Source organism: Rhinatrema bivittatum, chromosome 4 (genome assembly GCF_901001135.1).
Source record: "Rhinatrema bivittatum chromosome 4, aRhiBiv1.1, whole genome shotgun sequence".
Taxonomy (NCBI): Eukaryota; Metazoa; Chordata; class Amphibia; order Gymnophiona; family Rhinatrematidae; genus Rhinatrema; species Rhinatrema bivittatum.
Window position 1 is genome coordinate 86,647,791 of NC_042618.1, and position 26,784 is coordinate 86,674,574.

At 46.0% G+C, this 26,784-nt stretch overlaps 1 protein-coding gene across 1 annotated transcript in view; it reads left to right on the top strand.

Moving 5' to 3' along the window:
* The window catches only part of ALDH6A1 (aldehyde dehydrogenase 6 family member A1), a 167,519-nt gene that overhangs the window by 113,913 nt on the left and 26,822 nt on the right, over nucleotides 1–26,784 (top strand). The window contains 1 exon segment of the mRNA XM_029598441.1: nucleotides 5,907–6,086. Within this exon segment, the coding sequence (XP_029454301.1) occupies nucleotides 5,907–6,086 (180 nt within the window).

Consider the following 26,784-nt stretch of genomic DNA (forward strand, 5'->3'; position numbering starts at 1 on the left):
CTCTACTTCGTGAGCCACCGCTCGACTCCTGGTCCCCCCCTTGACGATTGATATAGGCTACCGTGGTCGCGTTGTCGGACAGAATCTTGACTGGGTGCCCTCGAACAAGGGGTAGGAACTCCTGCAGAGCTAGACGCACTGCCCATGTCTCTAGGCGATTGATAGACCGCGACACCTCCTGCGGCGACCACCGTCCCTGAGTTGACCGGGACTTGCAGACCACTCCCCAGCCGAAGAGACTGGCACCCGTGGTGACAACTAACCAACGCAGAACCTCCAACTCCACTCCATGGTGCAGATGACTGGGCGAAAGCCACCACGACAGACTGGAACGAGCCAAGCCGCAAAGAGGAAGGGAGAGATGAAACTTTCTGAGGTTGGATTCCACCGGGACAGGGGCAACTGCTGAAGAGGATCATATGTGCAAACGCCCAGGGAACGAGTTCCAAAGAGGATGCCATGGAGCCATAGACTTGTAAGTAATCCCAGACCCTAGAAAACTCTTGATTTTGGACTGCAACTTGAGAATGCGCTCCTCTGGGAGAAAAACCTCCCCACCCAGGTATCAAAGCGTGCTCCTAGAAAAAGCAGAGACTGAGAGGGAAGAAGATGACTCTTGGGAAAGTTTATCACCCAACCGAGTGTCTGTAAATATCACATTACTTTCTGCACCGCAAGAGTGCACGAGTCCCTTGACTTCGCCCGAATCAGCCAATCATCCAGATAAGGCTGTACTAGAACCCCCTCTCTCCTAAGCGCTGCCACCACTACCATAACCTTGGTTAAAGTCCGTGGAGCTGTCGCTAGACCGAACAGCAGGGCGCAAAACTGAAAGTACTCCCCCAGGATCATGAACCAGATAAACTTCTGGTGTTTGGGACGGATCCCAATGTGAATGTAAGCCTCCGTCAAATCCAGAGACACAAGGAACTCCCCTGTGTGAACCGCAGGTATGACAGATCGCAAGGTTTCCATTTGAAAATGTGACCCTTGAGAGCTCAGGTCACTTTGTTTAAAACCAGGATTATACGAAAGGTGCCTTCCTTTTTTGGAACCACAAAATAGATGGAGTAACGGCCCCAGCCCCTCTCGAGTGGGGAGGCGGGAGCTGTGGCCCCTAAGAGACACAGAAGCTCGAGAGTGTGCTGCATTGCCCGCTGATTGCCTGCTGGACTGCAAGGAAACGCAGGAAAAGACTTCTGAGCGGCCAAGCAAACTCTAAAGCGTAACCTCTTTTTATGACATCCAGGACCCACTGATCCGACATAATCTTGGCCCACTCCTCGTAAAAAGACGCCCACTCCTCTGACCCCTATCTATGGGTCAGAGGAGTGGGCCAGCCTCACTTCATTGAGAAGGCTTGGTTCCGCCGGAACCCTGTCTGGGGAAATCCCGGTTCGGCTTGCGATTCCGAATGGACTGGTTCCAAGACTGAGACCTCCCCGAGGCCTGCCGTTGACCAGTCGGCTGCGTTCTACCTTGCCTGAAGTGTCGCTGGGTCCGAAAAAGGAAGCACGGAGGAAGAGAGACCTTGGACCCTCTAGGCTTATCCTCAGGCAACTTGTGAACCTTGTTTTCACCCAGGAGTTTATCAGCTGCTCCAGATCTTCACCAAATAGGAGCTTGCCCTTAAATGGTAAAGCTCCCAGTTGAGCCTTGGAAGAAACAACAGCTGACCAATTTCGCAACCACAGGAGCCTGCGGGCCGAGACCGCAGAGACCATCATCCTGGACGAAGTTCGAAGCTCATAGAGAGTATCTGCGCCATAAGCAACCACCGCTTCTAGATGCTCCGCCCACTTAGTCGCCAAGGGTGACAAATCTCGTATCTCCTGAAGCTGCTGTACCCACCTCAAGGAAGCCCGAAGCATGAAACTACTGCAGACTGCAGTCTGAATGCCTAAAGCCGAAACCTCAAAAATCCTCTTGAGGTGGACTTCTAGGTTCCTGTCCTGCAAATCCTTCAGGGCTGCAGCCCCCGCCGCTGGAATGGTCATCTTCTTAGTAACCGCCGAAACAGACACATTCACCTTGGGAACCCGCAGAAGCTCCAGGAGGGCCTCTGGCAAGCATACATCTTATCCATGGCGCGGCTGACCTTTAGCCCAGTCTCCGGAGTATCCCACTCCTTGAACATCAGCTGCAGCACTGACTTGTGAAGAGGGAAGCTCGTAGTCGGGCCCCGCAAGTCCGCCATAACCGGGTCCCCCATGGTAGGGTCAGAATATCCAGCTCCGCAAGGACAGCAGGGATTAAGGGACCCAACTCTTCTCTGCAGCACTTTAGGGTCATCCCCATCCACATAAGGGACGTCTGCTGTAGTGACTGAGTGACCCTGGATACCAGGGTAAGGCTCTGCGTCCCGGGGGACATCCTCCGGCGAATCATCATCATAGAGGGATTCCGCCAAAGACTTCTCCTCTGGGGCCTCCGATGACAAAAGGCCGCACATCCTCTGGATCCTAGCGGTCTTCGGGTGTTTAGGATTCCCGCCAGAAAAAGATTCCTCCGTCTTACACTTGCGAGGAAACCGTGCCGAGGCCTGGCAAGCAAGAAAAGCTTTGTGCATCAAAAGCACAAATTCTGGCGAAAAAGGAGGCAAACAGTCCGTATCCAAATCCATCGGATCAGAATCGTCCTCCGATGGTCTCCCTTGGGCACCCCGGGCCTCCTCCGGGCTCAAGTTGGGGGTGGGGAGGCGCTGGAGAGAGATCCCCTCCCCCCGCAGCCGCCTGAGCCTTCATGGCTATAGTCCCCAAAATGGCCGCCGTTCCTGCACTCAGCGGGAACGGATCATCAGCCTCTTGCCGCGCAACCTTCCGCCCTCCTGGACTGGCGCGGGCGTAACGGGACCGGCGCTGTCCCTGCCGAAGTGCCTTCACCAGCTGTGAGAGACTGGGAGCAACGCAAGCTCGCTGGCTCGCAGCCACACAGGGAGCAACAGAGCTGCTTGGGCATGTCGGCTGAAAAAGACCGCGAACCATGCGGGAAGGAGCCGAACGAGGGAGGGACAAGGCAGAGACCCCTCCGGGGACTGCCAGCAAGGAAGAGAGGGAAAGAAGAGACCCCTGAGATGAAAAGTAAGGCAGAGAGAAAAAGAAACTTCCAATTTTTTTAACAAATTTTAAACCCTGAAAAGGAAAGTAAACAGCTTATCTGGAGCTTTGACTCAGGTTCGCTCTCTTTCCTCTAGCCCAGATGGGGAGGGAAATGAACCACCAGCTATCCACCTCCAGTGTGGGGAAAATGGAGCAATTTGGATCACCAACCCTGCTCGTCCAGCCCTACTACCAGGACCTGCCAACCTCCTAGGAGGGAAAATCTCCTCAGGCTTCTTTCTTAATAATCTTTTTTTTTTTTTTTTTTTTTAAAGAGGTTCAGAACTGCAGGTTTTGACCTCCTCCATCTGCTGGAGGAGAGAAATACTGAGAGGTTGCATGTGGTTCACCAGGTTATACGCCAGGGGTGTACAAACATTTCTCTGTCTCCATCTGCTGGAGGAGAGAAATACTGAGAGGTTGCATGTGGTTCACCAGGTTATACGCCAGGGGTGTACAAACATTTCTCTGTCTCTATCTGCTGGAGGAGAGAAATACTGAGAGGTTGCATGTGGTTCACCAGGTTATACGCCAGGGGTGTACAAACATTTCTCTGTCTCTATCTGCTGGAGGAGAGAAATACTGAGAAGTTGCATGTGGTTCACCAGGTTATACGCCAGGGGTGTACAAACATTTCTCTGTCTCCATCTGCTGGAGGAGAGAAATACTGAGAGGTTGCATGTGGTTCACCAGGTTATACGCCAGGGGTGTACAAACATTTCTCTGTCTCTATCTGCTGGAGGAGAGAAATACTGAGAGGTTGCATGTGGTTCACCAGGTTATACGCCAGGGGTGTACAAACATTTCTCTGTCTCTATCTGCTGGAGGAGAGAAATACTGAGAAGTTGCATGTGGTTCACCAGGTTATACGCCAGGGGTGTACAAACATTTCTCTGTCTCTATCTGCTGGAGGAGAGAAATACTGAGAGGTTGCATGTGGTTCACCAGGTTATACGCCAGGGGTGTACAAACATTTCTCTGTCTCTATCTGCTGGAGGAGAGAAATACTGAGAGGTTGCATGTGGTTCACCAGGTTATACGCCAGGGGTGTACAAACATTTCTCTGTCTCTATCTGCTGGAGGAGAGAAATACTGAGAGGTTGCATGTGGTTCACCAGGTTATACGCCAGGGGTGTACAAACATTTCTCTGTCTCCATCTGCTGGAGGAGAGAAATACTGAGAGGTTGCATGTGGTTCACCAGGTTATACGCCAGGGGTGTACAAACATTTCTCTGTCTCTATCTGCTGGAGGAGAGAAATACTGAGAGGTTGCATGTGGTTCACCAGGTTATACGCCAGGGGTGTACAAACATTTCTCTGTCTCTATCTGCTGGAGGGGAGAAATACTGAGAGGTTGCATGTGGTTCACCAGGTTATACGCCAGGGGTGTACAAACATTTCTCTGTCTCCATCTGCTGGAGGAGAGAAATACTGAGAGGTTGCATGTGGTTCACCAGGTTATACGCCAGGGGTGTACAAACATTTCTCTGTCTCTATCTGCTGGAGGAGAGAAATACTGAGAGGTTGCATGTGGTTCACCAGGTTATACGCCAGGGGTGTACAAACATTTCTCTGTCTCTATCTGCTGGAGGAGAGAAATACTGAGAGGTTGCATGTGGTTCACCAGGTTATACGCCAGGGGTGTACAAACATTTCTCTGTCTCTATCTGCTGGAGGAGAGAAATACTGAGAGGTTGCATGTGGTTCACCAGGTTATACGCCAGGGGTGTACAAACATTTCTCTGTCTCTATCTGCTGGAGGGGAGGCAAAACCCAGCCGTCTGGACTGATCTGGGACTTACAGGGAATTGCTGCTCCTTGCTGTTATCACTCCCCCCCCCCCCCCCTTCTCCCAAGCCTAATCAAAACCAAGCAACTGTCAACCCTTAATAGAATTAGTGTTAGTAACATTTTTATAGAGTGAGCAGGCTTCCTGATAATTCAGACAGTGCCGCTCCTGCTGCAACTTGAACGTGCTTTGCTTTTAGACTTGGCCTTAGAAGCAGCCCTGTGCTTTTTCTCTAATGTCTGCCTATCAGTAGCCCAGAGAGAAAGTGTTGGGCTCCACCGCTGGCTGTCGTCTGAATCCTATTCATTTGACAGACAACACTGGACCCTGGCTTTTAGTTAGTTTCTTTATTTCTTCCCCATTTACAAAGACTCAAGGCATAAATTCATCATAAATACACTGCTAAAACAGAAAACAAAACATATTTTAACAAAAGAAAAAAAACAATATATAATAAAACCATAATAAAAATAAAAGGTGAAGAAAGGAGGGTAGCATGGGATACACACTGAAAGCCTCCATGTCCAGGCTTATTTTTCTTCTCATTGACTCAAAAAGAAGGCAAAAGGTAACTCGCATCGTCCTCGCATGGAAAAGGAAACCGGTTATACCGTTTTTTTTCTTATCACTGAGAGAGGGGGCACAGAGTGTGCATCCACTTGCAGCTTGGAGAGGCACGAGATGCATGCCTGCTGTCATCTCATGGAAACTGCTTTCCTGACAGAAGGGACATCCTTATGATAAGGGTTGGACACAGCCACTGGCACCCTAGAGGCTAGCGGTAGGGATGCAGGATGTGCAGCCACTGGCACCAGGGGGTGTGGGGAAGAGGTGTCACGCATACAGGCACAGGCAGCCCAGGGAAGACAGGGGCCACAGGGTACACAGCTGCTGACTGCCCAGGAGGGAGGCGACCACAGGGTACACAGCCACTGACCTCTGCTGGGAAGTTGACCTTTTTGAGACTATATCTTAAGTGAGACCAAAAATAAAATGTCAGTTGCATTTGATTCTGCAGCCCAACATGACTTGCTACAGAGAGGAGATATTTGGTCCAGTTCTGGTGGTTTTAGAGGCAGAAACATTGGATGAAGCCATTGAAGTTGTTAACAAGAATCCTTATGGAAATGGAACTGCAATCTTTACTACTAATGGAGCTACTGCTCGGAAATACAGCCACCTGGTGGATGTGGGACAGGTATGAAATATAGTATTCTCTATCTGCTTGCATTTATAAATGGTTTATAAATTTATTTATTTAACATTTTTATATACCGAAATTCATGTAGCAAAGTTACATATCACTTCGGTTTACATTATAACATTGACAAGCATGTAAGAATGCGATTACATTGAACAAGGGAGATAAACTTGGATCAAAAGGAACTGGGGAATAAAATACAGCAAATAAATAAAATACAACGAATAAATAATAATAATAAGATTCTTTTGTGGAGCTCAGACTAACCTGGCTAAAGATCTAGGTGCATACTGGATTAGATTAAAGTCACGGTGCATGGAGCAAAGTTACTTTATTTATGTACATATTATTTATGCACATATTTGGATTGATCGACTACAGTGTTGGAATGCTAATATGATATATAATCTGATGGATAATCTGATAGATAGTTTGTAGGTTAGAAAGGTGAGGTAAGAGGAAATTATTGGCATAGTTTAAAAGCTTGTTCGAATAGCCAAGTTTTGAGTCTCTTTTTAAAGGTGATCGGGCATTGCTCCTGCCAGAGTTCTGGAGGTAGAGAGTTCCATTGCACGGGGCCCGCTGTGGATAGAGCTCATTTATTTAAAGAGGTTTTGATGGGTGGGGCGAGGAGAGTATCTCTATAAGCTGCTCTCACCGGTCTGGAGGGTATATGTGGTCGAAAAGGAATGTTGAGCTCCAGTGGAATGAGCTTGTGAATGGATTTGTGTATGATTGTTAGTACTTTGTAAGTGATTCTAAACTTGATTGGGAGCCAGTGTAGGTTCCTCAAGATGGGGGCAATATGATCTCTTTTGTTGGTCTGTGTCAGGATCCTAGCTGAGGCGTTTTGAAGCATTTGTAAGGGTTTTATGGTGTTAGCTGGGAGGCCGAGTAGAAGAGAATTACAATAGTCAATTTTTGAGAAAATGATTGCTTGGAGAACTGAACGGTAGTCTTGGAAGTGGAGGGAGCGGTCTGAGCCGTTTTAGGACCTGTAATTTATAGAAGCCATCCTTAGTGGTATTATTAATAAATCTCTTTAGGTTTAATTGATTATCCATGATGACTCCGAGGTTTCTAACTTGAGAAGAAAAGGATGGTTGACTAGCGGGGAGTATGTTAGAACTTGCATCGCTACAGTCCTGTGAGACGAGGAGTATTTCAGTTTTATTGGAGTTAAGGATTAAGTTAAGGCTCATGAGCAGGTTGTTGATGGCTTGAAGGCAGTTGTTCCAGAATTCTAGAGTTTTTTGTAGAGATTCGGTAACCGGGATGAATATTTGCACATCGTCTGCGGAGATGTAGTGAGTTAATTTTAGTTTGGAGAGGAGCTGGCAGAGCGGTAATAGATAAATGTGAAGAGGGTAGGGGATAAGGATGAGCCTTGAGGGACTCCCAGAGAAGAGCAGACGGGGTGTGATTCGTTGTTGTTGACTCTGACCTTGTAAAATCTGTTATGTAGAAAAGACTTGAACCAGCTAAGAGTAGTGCCTTTGATGCCGATGTCAGATAGCAGATCCAGGAGTGTTGAGTGGTTCACTGTGTCAAATGCGGCTGATAGATCGAGGTGAATGAGTAGACCGGGTTGTTTTTTATCAAGATTCAAAAGTATGGTGTCTGTTAAAGAGATTAAGAGAGCTTCTGTGTTTCGGGCTTTTCGGAAGCCGAACTGAGAGGGGGCTAATATTTTGTTATCGTCCAAGTACTCCGAAAGTTGCTTATTAACTATTTTTTCTAAGATTTTGGAAATGAAGGGGAGTTTAGCAATCAGGCGATAGTTGGCAGGGTCGTCTGGAGATAAGTTGGGTTTTTTCAGAAGTGGTTTTAGAATTGCGAGTTTCAAGGGGTCAGGAACTAAGCCTTGCATTAGTGAACAATTAATGATGTCGGCGATTGGTTTGGCGATGGTTTTTGAGATGGCAATGAGTAAGTTGGAGGGGAATCGCATCTGTGGGGTGCGAGGCAGGTTTGAGCTTCTTTAGGACTGTTTCAATCTCTAAGGAGGAAGTCGGCTCGAAGGTTTCCAGACTTGTGTTCTGTTGAATATATGAAGAGTAAGAGGGTGGAGGAGGAGGAACATTATTGGCATTTAAAGGTCTGATCAGATCAGTGATTTTTTTCTTGAAGTATGTGGCTAACTCTGAGGCTTTGCTGGCCGCTTGATCGTCCGGGATGGTCGTGGGGGAGGATTTGGTGAGAGACGAGAGAGAATAAAGCTTTAGGATCGAAGATGAAGTGGTGGATTTTCTGTGAGAAAAAAAATCCCTCTTTGTTTGGAGGATGGATATCCAGTAGTGGTGCATGAGAGATTTGTAAGCCCCCAGGTTTGATGGGGAAGGATTTTTTCGCCATGCAAGTTCAAATCTTCTAAGCTCTTGTTTCAGGGTTTTACGTTGTGGGGTGTACCAGGGTTTTCTGTTGTTCGAGTTAGAATGGAGGGCTTTAGTAGTTAAAGGGCACGTAAGGTCTGCTACGTTCTTTTGATCCAGGAGGATGTGGCTGAATTAGCATCCGAGAGGTCTAGTTTGTCTAATGCTGTGGATAGTTGCGGGCTAAGGGTTTCTGGGTTGCATAATTTCCTGAATTGGACTGTGGTTTTTTGTAATGGTTGGAGGATGGGTTGGATGTGCTTCAGAGTTGTAGTGATCAACCTGTGGTCCGACCAGGGGACTGGGGAGCAAGTCGTGGATGAGGCAGGGGTAAGGCTTTCATTTATGAAAATTAAATCCAGTGTGTGTCCCGCTTTGTGCGTCGGACCTTTAATGATTTGTTTGAAACCCATATAATTAAGCGTGGTGAGAGAGGTTTCACAACTGGAGGATTGAGGGGTTTTATCCACGTGGAGGTTGAAATCTCCCATTATTATAGCAGGGGTATCTGTGTTGATGTGCTTGGCTAAGAGTTCAATTAAAGGAGACGGGTCAGATTCTAGGCTTCCTGGTGGGGCATAAGTAAGGCAGATTTGAAGGTGTTTAGATTTGAATATCGCGAATTCAAGAGAGGTAGATGAGTTTGTAATCTGTAGAGATAGACCTAGTTCTTTTTTTGCGGCTAATAGCAGACCGCCACCTCTTTTTTTAAGTCTTGGGATAGAGAAGACGTCGTATGAATGTGTAGGGAGTTGTCTTCAGGTTTCAGCCATGTTTCAGTAATTGCGCAGCAGTCTGGTTTTGATTCTATTAGATAGTCGTAGAGGAGATCAGTTTTTTTTGAGAGTGATTGTGCATTAAGCAGGGTTAAGGAGAACAGCGTGAGGCCCAGAAGTTGGTTCAGTGGTGATGTCATGATTGGAATAATTCTTTTTTGAATGAGGTTGGGTGTGGTTTTTTACGAGGTTTCTCCGTTGGTTGTGAATGATCGGGATAGCGAACGTGTGCATAAAGAATAATGTCTGGATGAGTGCTGGGGGAGTCTGAAAGAATGCTGGGGAGGTCTGGATGAAATGCTGGAGGCGTCTGGATGAATGCTGGAGGGGTGTGGATGAATGCTGGAGTCGTCTTGAAGAATGCTGGGAGCGTCTAGATGTATGCTGGAGAAGTCTGGGAGGATGTTGGGTGAATGCTGGGAAAGGCTGGGTGAAAAGTTGGAGGCGGCTGGATGGATGTTAGGAGTGCTTACTGAGATAAATGAATTCTCAGAGCGGCTAGCAGGGGTAGGTATGCAGGACGCCAAGGGTGGCTGGGCGTCTGGGATGTTTCTGTGCAGTAACACAGGGGTTCCGGTGGATGTTGCAAATGGCTTGGAGGGCGGGTGGTTGAAGAGGTAAATTTCAATGGAATTCAGCGATGCCCTTCGGGGCTGCACGAAAGGGCGCACAAAGGGGGGTGCCCCTTTGTCGCGCGCCTTTGACGCGTGACGCCAGAGGATGGCACAAAAATTTAAAGGCCTACGATCTGCTTCCTGATTGGCCTGCTGCCTCTCCGGGGGCGCGGCTGACTCACCGCACTGGTTCGGCTGCGCCTGTTTTCCACCTGGTGGACGTGGGACAGGTGTGAAATATAGTATTCTCTATCTGCTTGCATTTATACATGGTTTATAAATATAGCCACCTGGTGGATGTGGGACAGGTATGAAATATAGTATTCTCTATCTGCCTGCATTTATACATGGTTTATAAATATAGCCACCTGGTGGATGTGGGACAGGTATGAAATATAGTATTCTCTATCTGCCTGCATTTATACATGGTTTATAAATACAGCCACCTGGTGGACGTGGGACAGGTGTGAAATATAGTATTCTCTATCTGCCTGCATTTATACATGGTTTATAAATATAGCCACCTGGTGGACGTGGGACAGGTGTGAAATATAGTATTCTCTATCTGCCTGCATTTATACATGGTTTATAAATATAGCCACCTGGTGGACGTGGGACAGGTGTGAAATATAGTATTCTCTATCTGTCTGCATTTATACATGGTTTATAAATATAGCCACCTGGTGGACGTGGGACAGGTGTGAAATATAGTATTCTCTATCTGCTTGCATTTATACATGGTTTATAAATATAGCCACCTGGTGGACGTGGGACAGGTGTGAAATATAGTATTCTCTATCTGCTTGCATTTATACATGGTTTATAAATATAGCCACCTGGTGGACGTGGGACAGGTGTGAAATATAGTATTCTCTAGCTGCTTGCATTTATACATGGTTTATAAATATAGCCACCTGGTGGACGTGGGACAGGTGTGAAATATAGTATTCTCTATCTGCCTGCATTTATACATGGTTTATAAATATAGCCACCTGGTGGATGTGGGATAGGTATGAAATATAGTATTCTCTATCTGCCTGCATTTATACATGGTTTATAAATATAGCCACCTGGTGGATGTGGGATAGGTATGAAATATAGTATTCTCTAGCTGCTTGCATTTATACATGGTTTATAAATATAGCCACCTGGTGGATGTGAGACAGGTATGAAATATAGTATTCTCTAGCTGCCTGCATTTATACATGGTTTATAAATATAGCCACCTGGTGGATGTGGGACAGGTGTGAAATATAGTATTCTCTAGCTGCTTGCATTTATAAATGGTTTATAAATATAGCCACCTGGTGGATGTGGGACAGGTATGAAATATAGTATTCTCTAGCTGCTTGCATTTATACATGGTTTATAAATATAGCCACCTGGTGGATGTGAGACAGGTATGAAATATAGTATTCTCTAGCTGCCTGCATTTATAAATGGTTTATAAATATAGCCACCTGGTGGATGTGGGACAGGTGTGAAATATAGTATTCTCTAGCTGCTTGCATTTATACATGGTTTATAAATATAGCCACCTGGTGGATGTGGGACAGGTATGAAATATAGTATTCTCTATCTGCCTGCATTTATAAATGGGTTATAAATATAGCCACCTGGTGGACGTGGGACAGGTATGAAATATAGTATTCTCTATCTGCTTGCATTTATAAATGGTTTATAAATATAGCCACCTGGTGGACGTGGGACAGGTATGAAATATAGTATTCTCTATCTGCCTGCATTTATACATGGTTTATAAATATAGCCACCTGGTGGATGTGAGACAGGTATGAAATATAGTATTCTCTATCTGCCTGCATTTATACATGGTTTATAAATATAGCCACCTGGTGGACGTGGGACAGGTATGAAATATAGTATTCTCTATCTGCTTGCATTTATAAATGGGTTATAAATATAGCCACCTGGTGGATGTGGGACAGGTATGAAATATAGTATTCTCTATCTGCTTGCATTTATAAATGGTTTATAAATATAGCCACCTGGTGGATGTGGGACAGGTATGAAATATAGTATTCTCTATCTGCTTGCATTTATAAATGGGTTATAAATATAGCCACCTGGTGGATGTGGGACAGGTATGAAATATAGTATTCTCTATCTGCTTGCATTTATAAATGGGTTATAAATATAGCCACCTGGTGGATGTGGGACAGGTATGAAATATAGTATTCTCTATCTGCCTGCATTTATACATGGTTTATAAATATAGCCACCTGGTGGACGTGGGACAGGTATGAAATATAGTATTCTCTATCTGCTTGCATTTATAAATGGTTTATAAATATAGCCACCTGGTGGACGTGGGACAGGTATGAAATATAGTATTCTCTATCTGCCTGCATTTATACATGGTTTATAAATATAGCCACCTGGTGGATGTGAGACAGGTATGAAATATAGTATTCTCTATCTGCTTGCATTTATAAATGGGTTATAAATATAGCCACCTGGTGGACGTGGGACAGGTATGAAATATAGTATTCTCTATCTGCTTGCATTTATAAATGGGTTATAAATATAGCCACCTGGTGGATGTGAGACAGGTATGAAATATAGTATTCTCTATCTGCCTGCATTTATACATGGTTTATAAATATAGCCACCTGGTGGATGTGGGACAGGTATGAAATATAGTATTCTCTATCTGCCTGCATTTATACATGGTTTATAAATATAGCCACCTGGTGGACGTGGGACAGGTATGAAATATAGTATTCTCTATCTGCCTGCATTTATACATGGTTTATAAATATAGCCACCTGGTGGATGTGAGACAGGTATGAAATATAGTATTCTCTATCTGCCTGCATTTATACATGGTTTATAAATATAGCCACCTGGTGGACGTGGGACAGGTATGAAATATAGTATTCTCTATCTGCTTGCATTTATAAATGGGTTATAAATATAGCCACCTGGTGGATGTGGGACAGGTATGAAATATAGTATTCTCTATCTGCTTGCATTTATAAATGGTTTATAAATATAGCCACCTGGTGGATGTGGGACAGGTATGAAATATAGTATTCTCTATCTGCTTGCATTTATAAATGGGTTATAAATATAGCCACCTGGTGGATGTGGGACAGGTATGAAATATAGTATTCTCTATCTGCTTGCATTTATAAATGGGTTATAAATATAGCCACCTGGTGGACGTGGGACAGGTATGAAATATAGTATTCTCTATCTGCCTGCATTTATACATGGTTTATAAATATAGCCACCTGGTGGATGTGGGACAGGTGTGAAATATAGTATTCTCTAGCTGCTTGCATTTATACATGGTTTATAAATATAGCCACCTGGTGGATGTGGGACAGGTATGAAATATAGTATTCTCTATCTGCCTGCATTTATAAATGGGTTATAAATATAGCCACCTGGTGGACGTGGGACAGGTATGAAATATAGTATTCTCTATCTGCTTGCATTTATAAATGGTTTATAAATATAGCCACCTGGTGGACGTGGGACAGGTATGAAATATAGTATTCTCTATCTGCCTGCATTTATACATGGTTTATAAATATAGCCACCTGGTGGATGTGAGACAGGTATGAAATATAGTATTCTCTATCTGCCTGCATTTATACATGGTTTATAAATATAGCCACCTGGTGGACGTGGGACAGGTATGAAATATAGTATTCTCTATCTGCTTGCATTTATAAATGGGTTATAAATATAGCCACCTGGTGGATGTGGGACAGGTATGAAATATAGTATTCTCTATCTGCTTGCATTTATAAATGGTTTATAAATATAGCCACCTGGTGGATGTGGGACAGGTATGAAATATAGTATTCTCTATCTGCTTGCATTTATAAATGGGTTATAAATATAGCCACCTGGTGGATGTGGGACAGGTATGAAATATAGTATTCTCTATCTGCTTGCATTTATAAATGGGTTATAAATATAGCCACCTGGTGGATGTGGGACAGGTATGAAATATAGTATTCTCTATCTGCCTGCATTTATACATGGTTTATAAATATAGCCACCTGGTGGACGTGGGACAGGTATGAAATATAGTATTCTCTATCTGCTTGCATTTATAAATGGTTTATAAATATAGCCACCTGGTGGACGTGGGACAGGTATGAAATATAGTATTCTCTATCTGCCTGCATTTATACATGGTTTATAAATATAGCCACCTGGTGGATGTGAGACAGGTATGAAATATAGTATTCTCTATCTGCTTGCATTTATAAATGGGTTATAAATATAGCCACCTGGTGGACGTGGGACAGGTATGAAATATAGTATTCTCTATCTGCTTGCATTTATAAATGGGTTATAAATATAGCCACCTGGTGGATGTGAGACAGGTATGAAATATAGTATTCTCTATCTGCCTGCATTTATACATGGTTTATAAATATAGCCACCTGGTGGATGTGGGACAGGTATGAAATATAGTATTCTCTATCTGCCTGCATTTATACATGGTTTATAAATATAGCCACCTGGTGGACGTGGGACAGGTATGAAATATAGTATTCTCTATCTGCCTGCATTTATACATGGTTTATAAATATAGCCACCTGGTGGATGTGAGACAGGTATGAAATATAGTATTCTCTATCTGCCTGCATTTATACATGGTTTATAAATATAGCCACCTGGTGGACGTGGGACAGGTATGAAATATAGTATTCTCTATCTGCTTGCATTTATAAATGGGTTATAAATATAGCCACCTGGTGGATGTGGGACAGGTATGAAATATAGTATTCTCTATCTGCTTGCATTTATAAATGGTTTATAAATATAGCCACCTGGTGGATGTGGGACAGGTATGAAATATAGTATTCTCTATCTGCTTGCATTTATAAATGGGTTATAAATATAGCCACCTGGTGGATGTGGGACAGGTATGAAATATAGTATTCTCTATCTGCTTGCATTTATACATGGTTTATAAATATAGCCACCTGGTGGATGTGGGACAGGTATGAAATATAGTATTCTCTATCTGCTTGCATTTATAAATGGGTTATAAATATAGCCACCTGGTGGATGTGGGACAGGTATGAAATATAGTATTCTCTATCTGCTTGCATTTATAAATGGGTTATAAATATAGCCACCTGGTGGACGTGGGACAGGTATGAAATATAGTATTCTCTATCTGCCTGCATTTATACATGGTTTATAAATATAGCCACCTGGTGGATGTGGGACAGGTGTGAAATATAGTATTCTCTAGCTGCTTGCATTTATACATGGTTTATAAATATAGCCACCTGGTGGATGTGGGACAGGTGTGAAATATAGTATTCTCTATCTGCCTGCATTTATACATGGTTTATAAATATAGCCACCTGGTGGATGTGGGACAGGTGTGAAATATAGTATTCTCTAGCTGCTTGCATTTATAAATGGGTTATAAATATAGCCACCTGGTGGATGTGGGACAGGTATGAAATATAGTATTCTCTATCTGCTTGCATTTATAAATGGTTTATAAATATAGCCACCTGGTGGATGTGGGACAGGTATGAAATATAGTATTCTCTATCTGCTTGCATTTATAAATGGGTTATAAATATAGCCACCTGGTGGATGTGGGACAGGTATGAAATATAGTATTCTCTATCTGCTTGCATTTATAAATGGGTTATAAATATAGCCACCTGGTGGATGTGAGACAGGTATGAAATATAGTATTCTCTATCTGCTTGCATTTATAAATGGGTTATAAATATAGCCACCTGGTGGATGTGGGACAGGTATGAAATATAGTATTCTCTATCTGCTTGCATTTATAAATGGTTTATAAATATAGCCACCTGGTGGATGTGGGACAGGTATGAAATATAGTATTCTCTATCTGCTTGCATTTATAAATGGGTTATAAATATAGCCACCTGGTGGATGTGGGACAGGTATGAAATATAGTATTCTCTATCTGCTTGCATTTATAAATGGGTTATAAATATAGCCACCTGGTGGACGTGGGACAGGTATGAAATATAGTATTCTCTATCTGCCTGCATTTATACATGGTTTATAAATATAGCCACCTGGTGGATGTGGGACAGGTGTGAAATATAGTATTCTCTAGCTGCTTGCATTTATACATGGTTTATAAATATAGCCACCTGGTGGATGTGGGACAGGTGTGAAATATAGTATTCTCTATCTGCCTGCATTTATACATGGTTTATAAATATAGCCACCTGGTGGATGTGGGACAGGTGTGAAATATAGTATTCTCTAGCTGCTTGCATTTATACATGGTTTATAAATATAGCCACCTGGTGGATGTGGGACAGGTATGAAATATAGTATTCTCTATCTGCCTGCATTTATACATGGTTTATAAATATAGCCACCTGGTGAATGTGAGACAGGTATGAAATATAGTATTCTCTATCTGCCTGCATTTATACATGGTTTATAAATATAGCCACCTGGTGGATGTGGGACAGGTATGAAATATAGTATTCTCTATCTGCCTGCATTTATACATGGTTTATAAATATAGCCACCTGGTGGATGTGGGACAGGTGTGAAATATAGTATTCTCTAGCTGCTTGCATTTATACATGGTTTATAAATATAGCCACCTGGTGAATGTGGGACAGGTGTGAAATATAGTATTCTCTATCTGCTTGCATTTATACATGGTTTATAAATATAGCCACCTGGTGGATGTGGGACAGGTGTGAAATATAGTATTCTCTAGCTGCTTGCATTTATACATGGTTTATAAATATAGCCACCTGGTGGATGTGGGACAGGTGTGAAATATAGTATTCTCTAGCTGCTTGCATTTATACATGGTTTATAAATATAGCCACCTGGTGGATGTGAGACAGGTGTGAAATATAGTATTCTCTATCTGCCTGCATTTATACATGGTTTATAAATATAGCCACCTGGTGGATGTGGGACAGGTATGAAATATAGTATTCTCTATCTGCCTGCATTTATACATGGTTTATAAATACAGCCACCTGGTGGACGTGGGACAGGTGTGAAATATAGTATTCTCTATCTGCCTGCATTTATACATGGTTTATAAATATAGCCACCTGGTGGATGTGGGACAGGTGTGAAATATAGTATTCTCCATCTGCTTGCATTTATAAATGGTTTATAAATATAGCCACCTGGTGGATGTGGGACAGGTGTGAAATATAGTATTCTCTAGCTGCTTGCATTTATACATGGTTTATAAATATAGCCACCTGGTGGATGTGGGACAGGTATGAAATATAGTATTCTCTATCTGCCTGCATTTATACATGGTTTATAAATATAGCCACCTGGTGGATGTGGGACAGGTATGAAATATAGTATTCTCTATCTGCCTGCATTTATACATGGTTTATAAATATAGCCACCTGGTGGATGTGGGACAGGTGTGAAATATAGTATTCTCTAGCTGCTTGCATTTATACATGGTTTATAAATATAGCCACCTGGTGGACGTGGGACAGGTGTGAAATATAGTATTCTCCATCTGCCTGCATTTATACATGGTTTATAAATATAGCCACCTGGTGGATGTGGGACAGGTGTGAAATATAGTATTCTCTATCTGCTTGCATTTATACATGGTTTATAAATATAGCCACCTGGTGGATGTGGGACAGGTGTGAAATATAGTATTCTCTATCTGCCTGCATTTATACATGGTTTATAAATACAGCCACCTGGTGGATGTGGGACAGGTGTGAAATATAGTATTCTCTATCTGCCTGCATTTATAAATGGGTTATAAATACAGCCACCTGGTGGATGTGAGACAGGTATGAAATATAGTATTCTCTATCTGCCTGCATTTATAAATGGGTTATAAATATAGCCACCTGGTGGATGTGGGACAGGTATGAAATATAGTATTCTCTATCTGCCTGCATTTATACATGGTTTATAAATATAGCCACCTGGTGGATGTGAGACAGGTATGAAATATAGTATTCTCTATCTGCCTGCATTTATAAATGGGTTATAAATATAGCCACCTGGTGGATGTGGGACAGGTGTGAAATATAGTTTCCCTGTATGTACCAGGATCAGTCCAGGACACCTGGGTTGTGACTCCGCACCAGTAGATGGAGACAGACTAAAACTTGTGGGCGGAGCCATATATGCCCCTGTGCCAGTCACAGCCCCTCAGTCTTACTCTGTCTCCAGTAGATGGTGCAGGTCCAGTCACAGCCCTGCCTGACCTGATTCTGGTAGTTTGTCAGGTTTGATTTTTGGGCTAGTTTTGTTAGGTTTAATTGTTTTGTACTAAATTGGGTTTTGTTTTTATTCGTTTCCCGGGTGCCCTGCCTCCCAGGGGAGTTGAGAGGTCCTGAGGGGACTACCCTCCCCCGGTTGAGGCCGCTGCCAGGGCTGAGGGCCCGGCTGTTTTCAAGTGGCAGCATAGGGGGTGACACCGGGGAGCCCGGTTCACTCACCCCCATTGGCACAGGGCTCCAGGACCGTGGACAGCAGTGAGTACTTACAAAAAAAAAAAAAAAGGGTTTTACTTTTCTCTGCTTGTCGGCTCTCCTTTTCGTCACGGCTCCGTCCTTTCTTCACGGGGGGGGGGGGGGGCCGCTTGCCGTGGGGGCGAATTTTTAAATTTAATTAAGTTCTTTCGGGGCGTTTTTTCGCCGCGTTTGCGCCTCATGCCGCACGGGTCGGTCTGCCGAGCAGGCGGCTCGGCACGCGCGCGCCTCCCTAGGGACGGTTTTTGTGCTTCATGTCTCCCGGGCGGGGAAGGGCCGTCCGGGCCGCGTGGGGGGAGCCGTTCCCGGGCGATCCGCTCGCCGCCGCTTGTAGCAGCAGCGTCGGGGGGGGCCAGAGGAGCTCTTTCCGGCTAGCATGGGAGTGGCGGCCATTTTTAAATTCGGCCCGCGAAATCGCGAGGGTGCCGGCAGAAAATGGCGCCTTCCCTCCTCCGCTTTCCCCGCGACGGGTTCGCCGGGGGGGGGGGGCCCGCTCCAGCGGGGGTGGTGCCCCTAGAGACGTTAGTTCTGGGCAGGAGTCCTCGGCTTCTCGGTTCTTTCGTTTTTCCCCGGATTTTTTGCGTTGTTGTTACGCGAGGGCCCTAAACATAGCAGCCGCAGGCGTAGGCAGGGGTCGGAGGCCGTTTCGGGGACCCACAGGTCGGGTCCCAAGCGGAAGAAACGCAAGGGGTCCTCGGACACCAGGACGTGAAGAACCCCGCGGGGAGTCACGCGGGGTGCTCCACAGGCCACGGATAGTGAGTCCTCCGTCTCGGATGAGGTGCATTCCCACGAGGAGTCCCCGAGGGGGACCGAGGGGACGCCAGGCGGTGGTTCCACCCCGCCCGGAGCAGGCAAAGGGGCGCAGGCTGTGGAGGCCGATCCTGAAGTGGTCCGCCTCTTCCGCAGGGAGGAACTAGCCCCGCTTATCCCAGCTATCCTGGCGGAGCTGGGCCCGCCGGTGCTCGCTAGACAGCAGGCCAACATGGATCCAGTACTCCTGGGGGCTCACTGGCCCCGCGGTGGGTTTTCCCTTCCATTTCTCGTCGACGGATATTCTGTTTTCAGGAATGGGATACCCCGCAGTTAGGCCTCAAGGTGACAAAGGCCATGGACAAGCTTTATCCTCTGCCAAAGGACGCGTTGGAGCTGTTAAGGATCCCGAAAAGGGATGCAGCGGTGTCGACGCTGACCAAGAGGTCGACGATCCCTGTCACAGGATCCACGGCCCTCAGGGATATTCAGAACCGGAAGCTGGAGGTACAACTCAAGAAGATTTTTGAGGTATCGGCTTAGGAGTCCGGGCCGTCATTTGTACCAACTTTGCGAGGAGAGCCAGTTTGCGCTGGGCTCAGGTCCTCCAGGCAAATGCGGGTCTCTCGTAAGAGGAAGCCTCACAGGCGGATCGCTTAGAGGCGGCGATAGCATATGGGGCGGATGCTCTCCACGAGCTCCTTCGGACTGCTGCTAGATCCATGGTCGCGGCGGTCTCTGCGCGTCGTCTCCTATGCCTTCGCAACTGGGCGGCGGATGGTTCCTACACGGCTCACCTCGGTTCGTTTCCATTTAAGGGAAAGCTTTTGTTCGGTAAGGAATTAGATGATTTGATGCTTTCCTTGGGGGAGAACAGGGTTTTCAAATGGTCTGAGGACAGGGCTAGGTCCCGGTCCTCGTTGTCCGGTAGGCCCCGTTCTCGTGGAAGCAGAAAGTCGCGCCCTCGGAGATCCTCGGGTCCTGCATACCGGTCGTATCCTGCTCACTCCTCCCCGTGGTCGCTGTCCTTTCGTGGCAAAGTTCCGGTAGACAGGGGAGAACCCCGTCGGGCGACGGGTCCAAGGTCTCGCAATGAGATGACGCTGACCCATCCCTCGCCTCTGCTCCAGACCGTAATTCACAACGTCGGGGCGAGGTTGACGTGGTTTGTCGAGGAAGGGGTCAAGGTAACCTCGGATCACTGGGTCCTCGCCGTCATAAGTCACGGCTATGCTCTACACTTTGCTCGAATACCGTCAGACAAGTTCCTGGGGTTGCCCTGCAAGCATCCAGAGAAGAGAGCGGCCGTGCTCGGGACCCTCTGACGGTTGCAAAACTTGGGGGCCATTTCTCCCGTGCCTCCAGATCAACAAGGCACGAGACGTTACTTGCTTTACTTCATCGTTCCGAAGGAAGACGGCACGTCCGGACCAATCTTGGACCTGAAAGCAGTGAACAGGTGCCTTCGGGTCCCCCGCTTCAAAATGGAGCCAATTCGTTCAGTAATTGCCTCGGTGCGGCCCGGCACTTACCTGGCCTCGCTAGATCTCACGGAAGCGTTCCTCCATGTGGGGATCCAGCCATCTTTTCAGAGGTTTCTCAGGTTCTGCATACTGGGAAGCCATTATCAGTTTCGGGCGCTCCCCTTAGGACTGGCGACGGCTCCTCATACAGTCACAAAGGTGATGGTCGTGGTGGCAGCTCAGCTTCGGCGAGAGGGCTTCTTGGTACGCCTTTACCTGGACGACTGGTTGATCCGGGCCAAGTCCGAGAGTCAGTGTCGGTTGGCGGTGGACAGAGGTCTCCAGCTGCTGCAGTCTCTGGGCTGGGTCGTCAACTTTCAAGAGTCATCTTGTTCCCACCCAGTCCTTGGAATACCTGGGAGCCGTCTTCGACGCGAAACAGGGCCGAGTGTCCCTGTCCGGAGAGCGCGTGCTCAAGCTGCTGTCTCAGTTTACGTGGTTATTGTCTCTTTGGCTACCGTTGGTTTGCGTCTACCTGATGGTTCTGGGGTCTATGGCGTCAACGCTCGCGTTGGTCCCCTGGGCGTTCGCTCATCTACGTCCATTACAATCCTCCTTGCTATCCCGTTGAAAGCCGGTGTCAGGGGAATTCCACCTTCCGCTGCCGCTTCCGGATCCGGCGAGGGACAGCCTACTATGGTGGCTAGTGTCGGAACATCTGTCTTGTGGGGTGTCCCTGTTGGTTCCCAACTGCACGGTAGTGACCACGGACGCCAGCCTCTCTGGTTGGGGCGCGGTTTGCCTAGTGGTCCGCGACGCAAGCGCAGTGGTCCATCAATCGGCTAGAGACCAGAGCGGCTCGCCTGGCACTGCAGTCCTTCCTGCCGTTGATACGGGGAAAGGCGGTGCGGATATTGTCGGACAACGCGACCACCGTAGCCTACATCAACCATCAGGGCGTGACACGGAATCCACTGGTAGCGGAGGAAGCGCAGCTCTTATTCGGCTGGGCAGAGCAACTTCTCTGCAATATCGCAGCATCTCATATTGCCGGAGTCGACAATGTCCAGGCGGATTCTCTCAGTCGTCATCACCTGGATCCAGGGGAGTGGGAACTGGCGGCGGACGCCTTCCTTCTCATCTGCAGCCGACGCCGGAGGAGAAGGGCCGAGGACGTCGACGCTTTGGCTCTTCCCTGGCCGACGGACGTGTTACGGTGATGAGAAAGACCCTGCGGCGCATAGTGCTGTGCCCGTCCAAAGTGATCCTAGTGGCGCCGGAGTGGCCACGTCGTCCGTGGTTGCCGATCTCATTCAGTTGTCGGTGGTCGCCCCCCTTCGTCTCCAGGGGTTCGCGGGGCTTCTTCGCCAGGGTCCCGTCTGTTCGGAGGATGCGGATCACTCCTGTCTCGCGGCATGAACAGCAAAGGTTACTCAGATGCGGTGGTGGCCACGCTGTTGAGATCTAGGAGGCAGTCTACGTCTCTGGCTTATATCCGAGTCTGGGTGATTTTTGAGACCTGGGGTCTGCAGCGTGGGGTGGTCCCTCTTCCGCCTCCATCTCCGAGATCCAAGCTTTCTCCAGGCTGGTCCCACCAAGGGGTTAGCGTGCAGTTCCCTGCGTGTACGGGTGGCGGCGCTTGGTTGCTTGAGAGGTACGGTTCAGGGGTCCCCCCCCTGGCCCTGCTTCCGGTTATTTCCCGTTTTCTTCGGGGAGCAAAGTACCTCCGTTCCCCATTGCGTCATCCCGGTCCGTCCTGAAACCTCAATTGGGTTCTTTCTTTGAGCCCTTCAAGCGGTCAACGGTTAAGGATCTCACATTGAAGACCGTATGCCTGGTGGCGATTGCGTCGGCTCGCCGTGTTTCGGAATTGCAGGCCCTATCCTGTAGGGAGCTTTTCTTGCGCATTTCCGATTCGGGGGTTTCCTTGCGGACTGTTCCTTCCTTCCTGCCTAAAGTCGTGTCGGCTTTTCATTTGAGTCAATCGGTCGGGCTTCCTGCTTTCACGGTTGGAAGCTCTTCGGACCCGAACTCGGGGGAATTGAGAATTCTGGATGTGCGGAGATCTCTTCTTCGCTATCTAGAGGTCACTAATTCCTTTCGGGTGACGGATCACCTGTTTGTATTGACGTCGGGTCCCAAGAAAAGTTCTGCGGTGTCCCGCACGACCATCGCCCGGTGGCTCAAGGAGGCCATTGGCTCCGCGTACATTGTGCGGGGCAAATCACCGCCGGTGGGGCTTTGGGCTCATTCGACGCGGTCTCATGCGGCGTCTTGGGCGGAATCTTCTCAGGTGTCGCCTCAAGGGTTTGACGGGGCGGTTACCTGGAAGTCGTGGCATACTTTCTTTAACCATTACCGGTTGGATGTTCAGGCTACTGAAGCTGGGAGCTTTGGAGAGAGGGTACTCCGAGCGGGACTCTCTGCTTCCCACCCTCGGTAGGTTTGCTTTGGTACATCCCAGGTGTCCTGGACTGATCCTGGTACGTACAGGGAAAGGAAAATTAGTTTCTTACCTGATAATTTTCGTTCCTGTAGTACCAAGGATCAGTCCAGGATCCCGCCCGCAGTGATACGCTTAAGTAACGGAGAGTCCGCTCATTGTCGTTTGCCGTACGCTGACCCCTTGTTTAGTCGCTCTCCCGGTTGGGGAGTCTAGTTCCTGTAGGGGTATTGGAATTTTTCCGTTTACATTGCAAGTTTTTGTATGGTTAGCTATGGTTGCATTCTGGTATTTTCTACTTTGACATTACGTATGACTGAGGGGCTGTGACTGGCACAGGGGCATATATGGCTCCGCCCACAAGTTTTAGTCTGTCTCCATCTACTGGTGCGGAGTCACAACCCAGGTGTCCTGGACTGATCCTTGGTACTACAGGAACGAAAATTATCAGGTAAGAAACTAATTTTCCTATTCTCTATCTGCCTGCATTTATACATGGTTTATAAATATAGCCACCTGGTGGATGTGGGACAGGTGTGAAATATAGTATTCTCTATCTGCCTGCATTTATACATGGTTTATAAATACAGCCACCTGGTGGACGTGGGACAGGTATGAAATATAGTATTCTCTATCTGCCTGCATTTATACATGGTTTATAAATATAGCCACCTGGTGGACGTGGGACAGGTGTGAAATATAGTATTCTCTATCTGCCTGCATTTATACATGGTTTATAAATATAGCCACCTGGTGGACGTGGGACAGGTGTGAAATATAGTATTCTCCATCTGCCTGCATTTATACATGGTTTATAAATATAGCCACCTGGTGGATGTGGGACAGGTGTGAAATATAGTATTCTCTATCTGCCTGCATTTATACATGGTTTATAAATACAGCCACCTGGTGGACGTGGGACAGGTATGAAATATAGTATTCTCTATCTGCCTGCATTTATACATGGTTTATAAATACAGCCACCTGGTGGATGTGGGACAGGTGTGAAATATAGTATTCTCTATCTGCCTGCATTTATAAATGGGTTATAAATATAGCCACCTGGTGGACGTGGGAGAGGTGCGAAATATAGTATTCTCTAGCTGCTTGCATTTATACATGGTTTATAAATATAGCCACCTGGTGGACGTGGGACAGGTATGAAATATAGTATTCTCTATCTGCCTGCATTTATACATGGTTTATAAATATAGCCACCTGGTGGATGTGGGACAGGTGTGAAATATAGTATTCTCTATCTGCCTGCATTTATACATGGTTTATAAATATAGCCACCTGGTGGATGTGGGATAGGTATGAAAAAGCAAGTTTGCTTACCGTAAATGATGTTTCCGTAGATAGCAGGATGAATTAGCCATGCTGTCATGGGATCTGTCAATCAGGCCCGGGAGGCGGAGCTTGTCAAAGCAGAGAACAGAGCTTTGCTGTCTGCGGCTGCACGTATGTTCCCGCGCAGGAAAGTAACGGAATCTCCTCAGTCCATGATTAAGCTGTAGTGTAGTCGCAGACTTGGTGACTGCCAGGGAGGAGGGCGGGTCAGCTTGGCTAATTCATCCTGCTATCTACGGAAACACCATTTACGGTAAGCAAACTTGCTTTTTCATACCTGTCCCACATCCACCAGGTTTTCCCGTCGATAGCAGGGCTGAATTAGCCATGCTGTCATGGGAGTCCCAAGCTCCCGATCACGTTGTTTATGATATATATGTTTGTACGTGATCTTTGACAGTGTGGTAGTCACCTTGGACTGGAGGATAGAGATTGCAGTATTGCTTGCCCTATTTTCGCAACAGTGGCTGCTTGTTGGTCAAGGCAGTAGTGAGATGTGAAGGTATGAAGCGATGACCATGTAGCTGCCTTGCAAATGTCTATGGGTTGTACATTCTTCAGGTGTGCCCAGGAGGCTGCTACTGCTCTGACTTGGTGAGCTTTAGGAGTAGAATGTAATTGTAAATTCTGTTTATCATAGCAGAATTTGATGCACTGCACTATCCAGCTGGAGATGGTGCGTTTAGCCACTGGTAATCCAGGTGCCTTCGGGTCAAAGAAGAGAAACAGTTGAGAAACACGGGAGTCCAAGTTTGTTCTTTCTTTGTAGTGTGTTAAAGCTCTTTTACAATCTAGCGTATGCAGTAGTTTTTTCCCTATCATTTCATTTGCGTGTGGTTTAGAGAAAAAAGTTGGTAATTCCATGGTCTGATTGAGATGGAATTGAGTAACTACTTTCGGTAGGAAGGATGGGTGAGTTCGGAGAACTACCTTCTGGTGATGAAATTGCAAATATGGAGGATAATGGACCAAGGCTTGCAACTCACTAACTCTTCGTGCTGATGTTACTGCAAACATTAATACCACTTTCCATGTGAGGTATTTAATGTGTGACGAGTCCATGGGTTCAAATGGGAACAGCATGAGTTGTTCCAACACTATGTTGAGGTTCCATGAAACTGGAGGTTTAGATACTGGAGGACGAATGTGAGCTAACCCCTTCATGAAACGAGACAGTAATGGGTGATTGGATATTTATTTATTGTATTTATTTATTTTTAAAGTTTTTATATACCGCGAATTCGCCAGGGTCTGGCCGTCTAGGCGGTTTACAACAAACACACACAATTTAAAAACATCAAATACATTACATTTGTTCATAAAAAGACAGAAATCCAGAAACTCCAAGGTAGCATTCTCTGAAATGCTTCCTGTTCCACTTGCAGATCCCCAGAGGCAGGCAGTGGATGAGACGACAATGCAAGGAAGAGGGATTCAGTTTTGTAAGGAACTGGGGAACCTTTTGGGGAAGGGGAGTCTTTTCCAAATGGTTGGCTGCACCTTAACCAGGGTGGAACCAGGCTGCTGGCACTAACCTTTAAAAAGGAGATAGAGCAGTTTTTAAACTAGAACAAAGGGGAAAGCCAACAGTCGCTCAGCAGTGCATGGTTCAGAGGGAAGTAACTTCGAAGGATACTAATGAACAGGAGAGTTAGGGGATCACAATAGAGAGTTTCCAATAAAAGCAAAAGTAATCCGTGTGCCTATAAGTAAAGAATCACCTGAGCTAAAAGATTCCAAATGATCACTGTCAACTGAAATGCAGGCTATTAATACAAACAAAAAACATACTTTGAAATGACTATGCCAGTGCCAGAAGTCTAAGAAATAAGATTTATTTATTTTTATTTGAGGTTTCTTATATACCGATAGCCGTTTGCACATCGTATCGGTTTACATACAACAAATAACTTATGGGCAAGGCCCCTTAAAATGAACAGTATAACAATTTGGAAAACAAATATACAGAGGATATAATTGTGATAACTAGAAACTATACAATAAAACTATACAATAAAATACAAAAAATACAAGAGATATATCAGTATTTGAGAACAGGGAGTATAAGAGTTACTTAGGTAGCTATATTCATATAGATGTCTTAAAGGAGAACACTTATGCTGGAGTGGTCATGATAAGATGAGGGCGTTAGAGTGTATAGCAGACAATGATAAGACAGTCTTAATTGGCATCTCAGAGACATGATGGAAGGATGAGAACCAATAGGATAGTGCCACACCAGGGTACAAATTACATTGCAGTAATAGGGAGGAGCAGCTTTGGTTGGGGGGGGGGGGGGGGTGCTTTATGTCTGGGATGGCATAGAGTCCAACAGGATAAGGATCCTGCAGGAGACTAAATGCACAATAAAATATTCATGGGTAGAAATTAGAGATGTGCATTGTGTTTTCTTTTCAGTTCAGGCTTTGTTTTCGGGC